We start from the raw sequence: 15,216 nt of genomic DNA, 5'->3' as shown, positions 1-15,216 counted from the left end.
TGACTTGACTTCTACCCTAGTTGAAAAAGAAACTCCACTTTAACAGGTAACTGAAGACCACAGCATTCCAATAGCAAGTAAGAGGGAGATTGTGTATACCTACAGCCTGCATATGTCTCCCATGCTTGTGGGACTTCAGACCTTACTTGGACATTTCATAAGCTGGATGGAGCTGTTTCAACATGTCTGAGGGGTAACCAGAACCCTGAGGCAACTGGAAGGTGGTAGGCTTTTTTTTTTTATTTTGTTTCATTTTTCCTTTAATGACTTAAAGGAGGAGAATGTTCCTCAAAACAATAATATTCTGAGAATGTTATATATATCTACTGTGTGCTAGGTTCTATGCTGCAGACTATGGTTAAAAATAGATGAACTAAGACTAGATCTTAAGTGTCTCCCCTGAAGGATGCGGAGAATAAAAGGTGATGAGACTGATAGGGAAGCAACCCGTAGTTCTAACTGGCAGAAGTGGTGGTTGCAGGGGCAACCTCAGGCCTTACACAGTGGAGAGCCACTTTTGGTGAGGGTGGACTTCGGGGTTTAAACATGAAGAAATGGGTCAGGGAGATGAGTAAAGAACACAGGCGTTGGCGTATGGAGAACAATTCAGCCCTACCAAGACAGATAATTTGATAATGATATTTATCAACATACATAGGGTAAAAGCCTTGCTTGGCAAACAGGAGTCACTTAACAGTAAATGTTTGAACTAACAAAATTAGAAAATGTGATCACTCCAATCTTGGTAAAATAGTATGTATGCATAGTTATATCACTTGATCTTATTGTAGTTCCTAAGGGAATAGTGTATCCATTTTGGTTGAAGAAACAAAAGTCTAAAACAGTGACGAATTTTCCCTAGGCCATGGTGGTACTGTAGATGCAGATTTCAGTTATAGACCTTGAATCTTCTCCCTCCTAGTATAGTATCTGTAACATATTAGGGACTGCTGAACTATATGGCTCTAAAACCCTTGTTATTTGCCCTTCAGAAGGAAGGCTGTGTTGGTCTGAACTAAGGTCATTAGTAATAAAAAAAAAAGACAAAGACTAATTACATTTATATCTAAACTTTCCTGTGTTTTAAAATCTTCAAAGATTAAGAATTATTTGTGGTGAAATGAGATGAAGAATAATGGTGTGGGAAGGGAGTATATGCTGTGCAGATTCTGGGCGTATGCATGCCTGGCTTTCTGCAACGAGATCCAAAAGAATCAGGTCAGAGGGGAAGCTTGGCGCATTTGCCTTGATCTTGGATGGCAGAGTTTGCTGATGGCTTCAATTCATGTTTAAAGGAATCATCTTAAACTAATTTATGTCTAGCAACTAGAAATTGGTCCTGGTGGCTTATTACTACTCCCACCCATCCCTGTCTTTTGCAATAATCTTTTGAGTGGTGATTGTATTTCTAGAAGTGAAATGACTGAGGGCGGGGTGAGGGGGGAACGCACATACGCGAGAGCGTGTCAAAGTCCCTGAAGGCAAATACAGAGTATGTGTGCTGTACACTCCAGTTTAGACACTTGGGGCTGGGAACTCCCAGAGAGGGGGTGGGGAGGGAGGGAGGAGAAGGAAGGCGAGAGGGAGGAGAAAGAACAACAGAACAGTCAGCTGGAGAAGAGGGGGGAGGAGACTCTTTTTTTTTTTTAAAGATTTTTTTAACTCAGATAATTTTGGGGGGGTTCTCCCCATCTTATCCCTTTCCCCCATTCTGGCACCCCTTTTCCTTCGGTTCACTGAAGTGCCTTTTTGCAGTTCAGGATCAACGGACCTCTGAGTTTGAGCAGCCGGGTCTGACATGATGTACCTCTGGGTGAGTACGGAGTGCTGTGGCCGAGGGCTTGCACTTGCACATATAAGGAGTGGAAAGCTGCGAGGTCTGCTCTTGCACAAATGGCCTTCCCCACGGCACACAAACTGCTGTATCCCTTCACACAGGTGTTAGATTTTAAAAGCTAGCAGTGATTGTGACATTGGTATATTGTTGTATTCTGTTTTTAAATGTTGTTTATCTTATTAGACTGAGGCACAGGCTGAGCTCCCAGAGCAGTACCATCCCCTGGGCTTGGTAGGTTTGGAGAAGGCAAGTGGGCAGGTGAAATGAGCTGTTGGCTTCAGGAGCAGAAACTGCCTTGACATCAGAATCATCTTAGGTTATGTATCCAGGGCACTGACCTTGATAATCAAGCCATACCTATTGATATGGCAAATCACTAATTAGGTTTTCTAATGTTTATCTAGTGATTTTTTTCACAATAGTCTGGTGAAATATGTCCCTATTGTTATTAAAACTGTATGAGAGAAGTAATTAAATCATAAAGAGTGACTTGCTCATAGTTAGAAACTAGGCCTGTTGCAGCTAGTATAGTAATTAATAACCAGACATTGTAAAGCATTCTATATTTATAGAGCCAAGAACTTAATATGTACCTTATGTTATTTTAATTTACTGTTAACCATGGCATTATAATTTTGAGTAGAGAGAAACATTCTGGGATTGGAGAGGTATGTAAGTTACAAATGTGATAACTTTTAAGAGAATGCCAAGGAAAGTTAATACAGAACCATGGCCTCACTCACCTTAGCTGTAAAAACAAGAACACCTAAAATCCCTTGTAAAGATGGCGATCTCTCTCTTAAGCAGACAGCTGTTGTGTGTTGCTAAGGGAGCCTAGTAGATGTGATGCCCTTGGCTACCAGCCAGCCTTTGAAAGTTTCACTTTGCTCTTTGCCCTTCAGCCCAGATGTCTGGAATTGCAGGAACCTACTTGGTTCAGCAGGCTAAATTTGTAAATAGTAGAAGGCAAATTTTTAACTAGATTTGTGGAGATGGAACTTGGTTATGACATATGTGTATGTATTTTTCTATGTATTGGGAGGGGCTTCTTTCCTGCTTCTCCCTTCCTATTTGATATGAGCTTGAAATGTAATTTCCTCCACTCTATTGATTTACTTTTGTAGTACTATGTTTATGGGAACTCAGAGGACTTCCCGACACACTAATGTGCATTAAACAGTTTTTCACCTGCCTGGTTGGAGGAGTGAACAGTGCTATCCTCTGAAAGGATAGGCTTTCTGTCATTTTATTTGTTTCCAAGAGGAGTTATGAAAGGAAAGAAGTTGAGTTAATTACATTCCTATTCATTTGTGTTTGATGAAAGTAGACAGTGTGTCTCTTGCAGTTATTTGTATATCTGTCCTAATCTCCTTTATTTACTAGCCTCAGAGCAGAACTTTCAAACCAATATATCACATGTTGGATTGAAAATCAAATATGTCAAGATAACTTCCCCTCTATCCTGGAAGCAGCCAGGGGATTCTGTGGTCATGATGAACATAGGCACTCTCAATTGCCTCTGTATGCTATAAAAATATTATTATTTTCTATGTATACCATGATACCTTGAAAGTGTGGGTAGCATTGTTACAGAAGCAAGGCTCTGTCTCATTTCTCCATCATCTAGCCCAGTGCCCCTGAGGTTTGTTGGATTCAGTGAAGGTGTCCAAGGAGCCATAGCTGAATAACTCCACATAAAGAAATGGGGCAGTAGTGGCTCATGCCTGTAATTCTAGCTGTTCAGGAGGCTGAGATCTGAGAATCACAGTTTGAAGCCATCTGGGGTGAGAGTGACTGTGAGCCTTATTTCCAATAAACTACCAAAACAAAACAAACAAACAAAAAAACTGGAAGTGGAGCTGCAGCTCAAGTGGTAGAGCACTGGCCTAGAGCAGAAAAGTACAGGGACAGTGCCCATACCCTGAGTTCAAGCCCCAGGACTAGAACCAAAAAGAAAGAAAAAAGAAAAGAAAATCTAGGTGGTCAAATCTTAAGTGGAAGGCTCTGGGGGATTGTGTGGAGAAAATTCACTCAGGTGGAAACAGATCAGAACTCTAGACTGGATTTAATCAGAACCAAGGTAGGCAAGCTAATATAACCAGCGTGAGTTTGGACAGTACTTTAATTGTTCTAAGCCTCAGTTTCCACACCATAAGATAATTTCACTCCCTAAGATTGAACAGAAGCTGTTCAGATTATGAAAATCTGTGAGAATTTTATGGACCAGTAAACATGCCTGAAAGATGCAAATTTTGCAAGGATATATTGTGTCTCTGAACACAAGAAGGTTGCAAAACATGTATCACATGTATCATTCCCATTGTCTGATTGGTTTTGGTACCAGCAGTAAGTCAAAGCCACTGTTTGTGCATGTTCCAAGAACATTACCTAACTGGGTTCAGTTGTCAATATTTCTGAGTGATCTGGATATTCATGAAACAAGTGTTTTCCATTTGTGTAGTTAGCTACATTAATGTGCTCCTGTGGGCCTAAAATGCTGATAGAATGCTATCTTGTGCTGTAGAAACTTTCCTCTCTTCCATGTCTTTCCCATTGAGTCATCTTCCCCTTTGGTGAATTTGATAGCAAGCAACCTTGTTTGGTGCAAAGAATATGGGCATTAGAGACTTCACTAAATCCTACTCTTGAAGTCCTCAGATATATGACTGTGGACAAATTACTCCATCTCTCTAAACCTCAATTTCATCATTTCTTCTGTAGGGAAATTAATGACTGCCATAGGGGATTGTTGGGAAGATCTGAGCTTACCTATGAAACATGTTAAGCATGGCATATGACAGACAATAGATGCTCAGTAAACAACTAATGCAAACTGTTTTTTCTCTTTAAACATTTGCATAAGCAGACTGCTGACTACTCCCAGGATGTTTTCTCTGAGAATGTATTTGAATTCATGTAGGGAGAATTTGGGAAATTCAGTTCTTTTCATGCGAAATACTTTTCATTTAATTAACATTTTAACAGCAAAACTTATAGGTTTTCTTTAAACTTTTTGGAGGATATGCAGTACTATTGAGCATTTATTTTCTTTATATCCTCTTCATTATTTAAAACAGGGAGAGGCGAGACAGATGGACAAACAGACAGACAGACATTATTCCTACATTGAGCAACCTTGTTTGCTTGATAATTATACAGTTTATATCCAGTATCTCAAATTATACTCCATTTACTTAAATTCCCTGAAGGCAGGATATCTTCTATCTGAACTGAACTTGGCTAGCCTGGCACTAGGATCTTTTATGCATGTTCTCTATGGAGGAACTTTTAGATCTCATTTTGAACTGTTGTAGATCAATTCTGTCTTCTTAATAAATCAGCTCAATCAATATTTAATGAATGCCTGTAATGGGTAGAGCCAGCTGTTGCAAATACAAAGATAATTAAAGACATCTTGTATCCTTAAAGAAATTATAACATAGTGTCAAAGAGTAAGTGCACAATAATGATTTTTTATTTGATACTATTCAATTAAGAAAGTTTTTTTTTTTTAATATGTTGGCTTATTTCATTCTCACATCACAAAGGGGTATTACAATTCTATTCTATAAGTGAGGAAAGAGACCAAGGAAGAGACTGGCCAATTAGTAAGTGGCAGATCTGGAAACTCAGTCCCATCTTTGTTAAATGACGACTCCTTTTTTTTCTTTTTTTCTTTTTTTCTTTTAAGGAGAAGCTGACTTAAAAAAAAAAAAGGCATATTTCCCTATATGAAAGAAATAGAAATGTGCTTCTAAAACCAAAATGCTAGATCCTGATTTCATGGTATCTTAAACATAAACATACTTCAAGTAGTAGAAAAGATCTATACAACCATATAAAGCTGAAGTTTTTCCTGTTTTATTTTAAACTGGAAGTTAGCTGTTACTTTAATTTTACAAATGAGAAGCAGGAACCTTAGTAGCTTGCTAAATCAGCCAATAAAGAATCAGCAGAGGTAGGATTTGAGCCTTAAAGCTTACTGCATCACACCTAACTTTGCTCATATTGGTTCAGTGATTTCCAGTTGCCATTACTATTTAGTGTACCTGAAGTAGAAATGTGAAAATGAGCCTGATTCTGTTTCCACTAGTTATCTGATATATGCAATGTAATTGTGTCTCCACCTTGATTTTCAGGCTGTGAAAAGGATGTGGCAGTGTTTGGGAACACTTGCGGAATAATCTTACAAAAACCACTTATATACTGTTTTAGAAACAAGGTAGTAAATAACTCATCCATAGCTTTACCATGAATTTTGGGAATCTTGTACTGGGAGTTGTAATCTCAGTTGTAACATTTCTCAGTGTATAATGTTCCTGTGCAGTAGTTTTCTAACCTTAAAATGAGATTACCAAATTACTGAGATAATATGAAACATTGGGGGAGAAGCTATTTAGTGTAAACAACAGTACCTTTTAAATTGAGGTTATCATCAATTTATTCTTCTAGTGCCCACCTTTTCTTACCCTTTGCCATTCAAATTAGACTATAGGATTAGAGAAGTAGACAATGGTAAGTTAAGCTATCACACAATGTAGAAACAGTTCAGTTCAGATAACATTTAAGACCAGATACTATAAATGGGTATTTGGCACTGAAAAGCTATTAGAAGATTTAAAGTAGGATTAGGAGTAGAGTGAAGTGGAGTTTATAATTAGATGTCTTTAAAAAAAAAAACCCACAACACTATCTACAGAGATTAGAGGAGAAAAGTAAGGTGATAGGAAGCAGTGTCAGTGACTGGGTGGGCTGGAGAGATGAGAACTCTATGAGAGATACACACAGATCAATGGACCAATGTCAGCATTTAGGTTTGTTTTTTCCTGTAGGAGAGAAGATAAAGAGGATCATGGGTTTGATTTTGGATTTGGCATTTTGGGGGTAATTGAGTTATTTAGGGAGGAAATATTGTTAGATAACAGCTTCCTAGTTCTGGGAACAAGAAAGATAAAGTTTAAGCTTTATATATTTGTGAAAATTTATGTGCAGTGACAGTGAAGCCATGCACAAGTACAATGATAGGTTAAAATGAGAGTGCTCTGAGGAGGAGTATAGAGCAAAAAGGGAAGTTAATACCTGGGAAAGGGGATAAACTCTCAGAGAATAGGCACTGGAAAATTGTGTTCTTTAGGAGGAAAATAAAAAACTAGAAAATCAAGATGATAGTGTGGGGCAGAAGAAAAAACTGAAAAAGGTCCATTTTACCAACTTGGCAGTTACTGTTTACTTCAGTAAGAATTATTTTGGGGAAATAATGAGGACAGAAGCTTTCATAGAATGTAGCCAGGTGAGAAGGTAGTGGGAAAAAAGGAAATAAGATAGAAATAATGAGTATAGGGGAGTACTGGAACAGTTTAACTCTGAAGGAATTAGATGTGGGAAGAAGAAGCTTAATTTATTTAATTTTAAATAGAAGGCATAGGTCTGGTAATGTATCTCAGTCATAGACACTGCCTTCGAGGCATGTGCAAGCCTCTGGGTTTGGTCCCTGGCATCACTAGATAGATAGATAGATAGATAGATAGATAGATAGATAGATAGATAGATAGATAGATAGATAGAGAGACTTAATCACATTTAAAAATTGAGTGAATTCATTTGAGTAAGAGAAGTAGAATATATGAAAGAAGATAAAGAGTTAAATATGCTTTGAGAAGATGGAATTGATTTAGGAGTAGGGAGAGCTCTACTACTTAGTAAGAGGCAAAGTAGAGAGGAACGGAAAAGCTAGCAACATCTAGGAGTTTAAGAGATTTTTTACAACAGGGGAGATAAACAAGCAGGTTAGGTTGAGGGTTCACAGGAGAGGTCACTGATTTGGTACACTGTCGGTCATTGTTTAAGAGTTTTTTCAGTTAGAGTGATGAAAAGCCAGTTGGAATGGAGTTATATTTTGGTAAGTAAGGATATTGAGACCAAGAGCGTTGTGGAGGCAACACTGATTTGGGGCCATAATTGCAGGAGAATGAAGGCTCAAGGGAGTTTTTTGGATAGAGAGGGAGTTGAACTCATGGCCTAGACCTTGTTAATCTGGTAAAAAGTGGCTGAGCCATCCAGCTCTCAAAGGATAATTTTTAAAGATAAGTGCAAGTATTTTTCCTGTCAGTGAGGAGGTTTAAGTAGAGAGGAAGACATAGATAATTCTGGAAAAAATGCTAATTTCACAAGCTGTGTTATATCTATCCCAGTGAAGAGGGGTATGGTAGGAAGGAGGGCAAAGGGTATAGATTCAGAGCCTGGGGACCCCTGATTATTACTCCTTCTCTGTGTCATGTAAGATAGATATAGCTAAAAGTGGAAATATAGAGAGTAGACAGATATTGAAGATTTGAGGAGAGAGATATGGGTTCTGAGCGCCATCTACTCAAGGCTGGGACAGGGAGAAGGTAGAGAATTTACTGAAGGAGTATGGTAGATTTAAGGTTTATGTTGTAGATCACACTCACATTGTTTGTGGTATAGGTCAGTTGTATGCTTTTTCCCCTGCAGTCGTCTGTTGTTTAGATGTACAGGAGGAAGAAAGAGATAGGTGTGTCCAATCAAAGATTGGTGGTTTTCCAGATATTAGATAAGGGGGGAAATGGCAGGGGAAAGAAGACTTTGGAAAGAACTCTGCATAATGCTGAACCATCAAACTTAAGGCTGGCTTAGGAAGGAAGAACATGAGAAGACTAGTGACAGTGAAAAAGTGGTGGACCACCTTGCCAGAGTGGGAAAACTAGCATAAGTGAACTCTTGGTGTTGTGAAAATGGAATGCTTGAAATGCTTGACATTTTTAGAGGTGATGACAATGTTAGGCTATGTTACTAGGTGGGTGATTGAAATGAAGTGCTGAAAAAATATACTTGGTGCTAAAGACATTAAAAACAAAACCTAGCAGGGCCCTTGTCACTCATGCCTCTAATCCTAGCTACTCAGAAGGCTGAGATCTGAGGGTCTCAGTTCAAGGCCAGCCTGGGCAGGAAATCTGTGAGGCTCTTATGTTCAATAAATTCCTCCTCCCAAAAAAACCCAGAAGTGTTGTTGTGCCTCAAGTGGTAGACTCCTAACCTTGAGCAGAAAAGCTCAGAGACAGTGCCTAGGCCCTGAGTTCAAGCTCCAGGACTGACACAAGTGCACACGTGCACACACAGACATACAGACACACACATCTACCTAGAGGCCAATGTATTAATTCTCTGTGGATGTTGAACTCCTCAGAATAAGACTAATGATGCAGATAAAGACAGGGCAAGACTAAGACTTTAGGAAAGGTCAGTGTAAGGTATATTAAATAGGTAGGTTTCATTAGGTAGCCGATGAAGAGAACATGTACTATTCAGGCAGGAGAGGAAGTTTATTTACTGAACTGCTTCCCCTGCTGTGCATGGTGAGAGGCTTGGCTGAAAAGGAAGGTGCAACCCACCCCAGGCCAGGACTTATCGAGGCCAGGGACAGGAAGAGGTATGGCCAGGTTGGGGAAAGGTGGGGCCACACTGGATCCGGCCACACTGACCTCACGGTCTGGGACCCTCCTAAGGTGGCCCAGGATGTGACCTAGCAGGAGGGGAAGGTGACTGCTTCCAGGTGTGCCAGTTACCTAGGTAACAGATACTGGCAGAAACTTAGCGAAGAGGTAGGGAGATGTCCCTGTGTAGACCTTACAGTCAGCAAGAAGTTGGAAGGATCTGTGGTTTGGATTCAGGGAAAAGAGTTTGGAAGCCGCATTGGAGGACAGCATATTTGGAATGTCCAACGCAGGGGGTAGGGAGTGAGGAAGGTGCTTGCCCCTGTGAGGCATGTAAGCGGCTTTTCCTTCTAAAGTAGCTGTAAACTCACAGGCAGTCAGCTTTCCTTTAGAGCAAAAAAGTAAGGAAACATCAGAGAAAAGAGGGCAAAGTTTTAGACAGGCTTCCTGAGAATCACTCATATCTTCAGAGCTTGGGAGGACAAGAACAAGTCAGAAATGGGAGTAGAAGAGCAGATACACTGAGCTTTGCCGTTTCAGCCATCTGAAAGGGATGGTCTTCTTGTGATGTTTGAAGTGAGTCAGGTAAGGTGTGATGTTGGAGGTGAGTCAGGATGGGTGTATTTGATTAAGCCTTTTAAGACAGCGTAGTTCCCAAAGTGCATCAAAGGCAGTGTCTCCAGTTTTTTAGGTTCATTAGATGTGCAGGCTGGGAGTTTACATTTGTAGTAAGTTCCCAGTTGATGCAAAGTTGCTGGTCCAGAGACCACACTTTGAAAATGATTGGTCCAGATAAATGGTTGTGGCCACAGGGACCAACTGTGATCTGCATCTCAAACTCGTGCATGCCTTGAGTGATGTGCAGTGGTTCCCTGTGGACAGCTGTGTCTGGCATCTTTTTGTCTTCAGCAATTTTTGGAGATCATAAATAGTGATACTTTTTTGGGGGGGAGGATATTGATTTCTAAGTGACAGGTTATTAGAAAATATTTATGGAATATCTTAGGCAGCAATATGAGGATACTAATGGCAGCAGGATACATACATCATTTTTTTAAATTTTTTTAAAGTCTGAGATTGAGACTTGAACTTAGTACATGCCAATTTCCCTCATTGGCTAGAACTCTACCAGCTGAGCCATGTCTCTAATCCCTGTTTTCTTTCTTAAGGACAGTGGAGTGAAATGCTACAGAGGCTCAAGGAATCATGAACTATACCTTATGAAGAAAGACTACTTGCTAGTCAGTAAAGTATTAGAAGTTGTTAACAGGAATTGAGGAAAAACAGGTCATCACAAAACATAGGGGTTGTTTGGGAAAGGTTTTCTTGTTGTTGTTGTTGTTGTTGTTTTATTTTGTTTTTCCTTTTTTCTTGTCTCCCTTCACCCTTTCCATTTTCCTCCTTGCCCCTTCCCTTTCCTGACCATGTCTCATGAGCTTTTGATTCCATCCTAGCCTAAGCCACCATTATCTCTTACTGATATTTTTACAATAATTCTCAAACTAGCTTCCTGCTTCTGTTCTTCTTTCCACCCATTGTTCCAGTGTCTTTCAACACAGCAGTCAGAGCAGTCCTATTAAATATCTGTTTATATTGCTCCTTTGCACAAATTTTTTTTTGTAGCTTTCTATCTCTCAGCATAAAAGTCAGATGCCTTGCACTGGCCTATATGGCCTTTTTTGATTTGTTCTGGCTAAAATCTTCAGCCTCATTTTCTTTGAAGCTTCTCGTTTCCCCACTGATACCATACTGCCCTTCTGGTTATTATTTAAACATACCAAACCCACTGGTGCCTCAGGGCCTCACCCATTCTCCTGTTGTTTCCTCAGATGTCTGCAAGATGCCTTTCTTTGTTTATGTGAGATCTGTACTCAAATGTCATGTGTAAAAGAATTGCCTATATAAATGGCAATTCCCTTCTCCTTTTTTCATTTCCATTTCCCCATTTGAATTTTTCTCTATAGCATCTACCATTAGCTGATATGCTATATGTTTTGTGTGTGTGTGTGTGTGTGTGTGTGTGTGTGTGTGTGTGTGTGTGTGTGTGTGTGTGTGTTTTCTTCCTTCATGAAGCTACAAGTGTATCATTTGTGCCTAGGAAAGTCCTGACATAGTGAGCACCGACTTGGTATTAGTAGACTAGCCTTGGGCATTTGAAGAGTAAGAAGGGAGACTGGGGTTGGAGGTATGGCTTAGTTGGTAGAGTGCTAGCCAGTGAGCAAAAGTGGCAGGTTCTGAGTTCAAGTACTGGTCTTAGACCTACAAAGAAAGAAAGAAAAAGGAGAAAAGAAAGTTAGAATAATGAAAAGAGTATTATCATTGAAAGCAATAGCAATGCAAGGGATGGCTTTATGGATAAATTGGAGAATCTTGAGTACTTGCTGGATCTCTGTATTAGGTGTTTTTTGTTTGTTTGTTTGTTTGTTTTGCTGGTTGTGGAGCCTGAACTCTGAGCCTGGGCGCTGTCCCTCAGCTCTTAAGCTAAAGGCTAGCACTCTACCACTTGAGTCACAGTGTCACTTTCGGCTTTTTCTGCTTACGTGGTGCTGAGGAATTGAACCCAGGGCCTCATGCATGCAAGGCAAGCACTCTACCACTGAGCCACCTTCCCAGCCCCTCTGTATTAGTTTTAAGAATTCTTGAAGTTGTTTTCAACATAGCAACACTTAGCCTTCTTGAAACACCGCCTTTTAATTTTGTTTTGTGGAATTGATGGTTTGGAGAGAGATTAGATGCTGAGTACCATTGAATAAAAAAGCTATCTAATGTTTTGGTTTTGTCAGTACTGGGGTTTTGAATTCAGGGCCTGGTACTAGCTAGGCAGATAGTCTACCATTTGAGCTATACTATACCTCAGCCCTTTGGTCTTTATTTTTTCAGATAAGATCTCTTGTGTGGACTCAGATAAAAAAAAAATCTTCTGATCTTTGCTTCCCAGAAAACTGGGATTGTAGATGCGTACTATATCTACCTAGTCTGTCTGCTATTAGGTTTTTTGTTGTTGTTGTTGTTGATTGGTTGGTCGTTTGTGTGGGTCTTGGGCTTAGGCACTGTCCCTGAGCTTTTTTGCTCAAGGCTAGCACTCTACCACTTTGAGCCACAACTCAGTTTCTAGCTTTTTGGTAGTTATTTGGAGATAAGAATCTCACTGACTTTCTTGCCCAGGCTAGCTTTGAACTGCGATCCTCAGATCTCAGCCTCTTGAATAGCTAAGAATATAGGCTTGTGCTATTATTATAAGCACCTGTCTGCTTTTAGTTTTAATGTGTCATCTAACATTAAAGAAGTATAGTTTTGTCAGACTTTAAGTCAGAATGTAGAATTTTATTGTAAAATTTTATAATTATAGAGTCAACCAATAAAATCAACCAAGTAAACATATACTCAGTTTTATATATTTTAAATTATTCATTTGGAGGGCTAAAAACTTAATATAGTTAGAACACATATATTAACCAAGGGAGGGGTGAGGGAGACTCCAACTCCCAGTTTGGAGTTAGGTTCTTTTCCTAGCAACAAAACAATGCATCTTAATTAAACATTATATTTTTTTTGCAGGCACCAGTGGCTCATGTCTGTAATCCTAGCTACACAGGAGGCTGAAATCTGAGGATCACAATTCAAAGCCAGCCCAGACAGGAAAGTGTTTGAGACTCTATCTCCAATTAACTACCAAAAAAGCCAGAAGTGGAGTTTTGGCTCAAAGTGGTAGATTGCTAGCCTTGAGCAAAAAAGCTCAGGGACAGCGCGAAGGTCTGAGGTCAAGTCCCAGGACCAACGCGCACGTGCACACATACAGTTTTTTTTCATTTGCTAACTTTTTTTTTCTTTTTGGTTATAGAATGAGGATTGCTTTTAAAATTTGACATCTGATTGGATGTATTGCATTTGTGTTTAGAATCGACATTCTTTTTCAAACTTGAACTTGCTACTACTTTTCACAAATCTTTTCTGCATCTTCTATTTTTATTAAAACAAAAGAACACCTATTACCTGTAATATAAGGCCAAAATAGAATGGATATCTCACAAACATGGATTGGAAGGTTAACTAGATGTTTTATATGGGTAACAGAGTGCCCTTTTGAAGTACTTGGTTTTTATTCTACTTAACTGAAGTTAGTAGATTCTGTACTATCTTGTTTGGAGCTAGATCATTAATTCAAAGGGTAATTAAATCAAGGTTTCATTTACATTCTTTAAAACAACTTTATTTTTCTTGGGTATAGGATAAACCCTTTGATATGTAGTAGTTTAGTAAGATTTCTGTATTCTACAATAATTATGGCTTCATTGTATATTACATTATATGCTGGTTATAGTTCTATACATAGCTTAATCATTAGCCTGTTCTGTAATTGAATGTAAGTCATGTGATGTTTATGTTCTGTCTTGTCTGTAAAATGGGCACAGTTGCTTCCCACTAGCATTGTTGAATGTTATTTCTCAGAAAAACTGACATCTAGATAAAAATATTCTTAATAATTTATTCTCTTTATTGTGCTTATTATTTCAATTAGGTAAGAACATAATGTTTTGGGTCAAAATTGAATGAAAAATCTCATTAAATGGTACAGTAGATGCCAAAGCAGAGAAGGCAGAGCCTGTCTTCAGGAGAAGCAACTGCTTTTATGTATATGCCCCTTGCTAGATTTCATTATTTATAGGTTTTTATTTTTCTCTTTTTTATTTTTAAATTTACTTTTAAAAATTGTTATTATAAAGGTGATATACATTGTATTTATTAAATTTATTTCTTTAAGTTTCCTGGATTCATTGAAAATATAATCATTTTGTGTGTTGCTCAATACCACGTTGCTCTGATTAGATGTTTGCAGATGACATCTGATATCAGCCAACAGTTTTAATGTTAGACAGTTGAGACTGAAGAGAGAAGGAAACAAATTACTCAGTGTCTCCTATGTATTGGACATAGTTTGTTCACAACTATTATCTTATTTTGTCTTCTCATGGGGAAACAAGATTCAAACCTATGTCAGACATGGTGGCACATATGTACTCAGGAGTCTAAAGCAATATTGTTAAATTAGAGGCCAGCCTCTGTCTCAGAAAAAGTAAAAAAAAATCCAAACCCAGCTGTCATGCTATAGTGCTGTCAACTAATCTGTGGCAACATCCGTTTTCCAATGGTCCTCATCTCCCTCTCTTGTCCTCTTTAGCTCGCTCTCTTAAAACAATACATTGAGGGAGTAGACTAACATGTAGCGCTGTGGAAAGGCCCAAATGGCCACACTAATGAGGACCTGAGGCCTGCTGGCAGACAGACGAGTGAATTTAACAATAGATTCCTGTCAGATGACTCTTGCTGACGGCCAACACCTGCACTGCAGCCTTAGGAGAGACCATGAGCCAGAAACTACCAGCTAGTCTAACTGGATTTCCTGTCCACATGAACTGTTGGATAAGTGTATCTTTAAGCTGCTATGTTTGAGAAAGAGTTGTTACTACATAGGAGTGGCCTACCTCAGATTTATTTTTATTTATTTCTTGGGGGGGGGGGTCTGGTCGTGAGGGCCTGAATTCTGGGTCTGGGCACTGTCCCTCAGCTCTTCGCTCAAGGCTAGCACTCTACCACTTGAGCCACAGTGCCACTTCCGGCTTTTTTTTTCTGCTTATGTGGTGCTGAGGAATCGAACCCAGGGCCTCAGGCATGCAAGGCAAGCGCTCTACCACTGAGCCACCTTCCCAGCCCCCCTACCTCAGATTTTGGTACCAAGAGTCAGCACAAGTTTAAAATGTGAGTTTGGACCAGGATATTGGACTTTTGAGAGAGAATGTTACTTGAAGGTCAAAGTATCTTGACTAAAATTTGAGATTATTACAGTGAAGGCCTAAAAAAGGAACTAGAATGAAGATTTGGAGATTTAGCTCAGTGGAAGAGCACTTGCACAACAAGTGCAAGACCCTA

The 15,216-nt window shown here is 39.3% G+C and overlaps 1 protein-coding gene across 21 annotated transcripts in view; it reads left to right on the top strand.

Moving 5' to 3' along the window:
* Nucleotides 1-15,216, top strand: part of LOC138811691 (RNA binding protein fox-1 homolog 2) — a 245,889-nt gene that overhangs the window by 116,941 nt on the left and 113,732 nt on the right. Inside the window, exon 1 of one of the 21 annotated variants that reach the window (XM_069999417.1) lies at nt 1,761-1,813. The exons of the other annotated variants lie outside the window; for them this stretch is intronic. Within the exon in view, the coding sequence (XP_069855518.1) occupies nt 1,799-1,813 (15 nt within the window). The 5' untranslated portion in view covers nt 1,761-1,798. Of the gene's footprint in view, nt 1-1,760; nt 1,814-15,216 lie in introns of those variants that run through there. 21 annotated transcript variants of the gene reach the window in all.

The sequence above is a fragment of the Dipodomys merriami genome, unplaced genomic scaffold, assembly GCF_024711535.1.
Source record: "Dipodomys merriami isolate MVZ:Mamm:240054 unplaced genomic scaffold, mDipMer1.0.p SCAF_55, whole genome shotgun sequence".
In the NCBI taxonomy this organism is placed as follows: domain Eukaryota; kingdom Metazoa; phylum Chordata; class Mammalia; order Rodentia; family Heteromyidae; genus Dipodomys; species Dipodomys merriami.
Note: the sequence above shows the minus strand (reverse complement) of the source record. Positions and strands in the feature narration are given on the sequence as shown.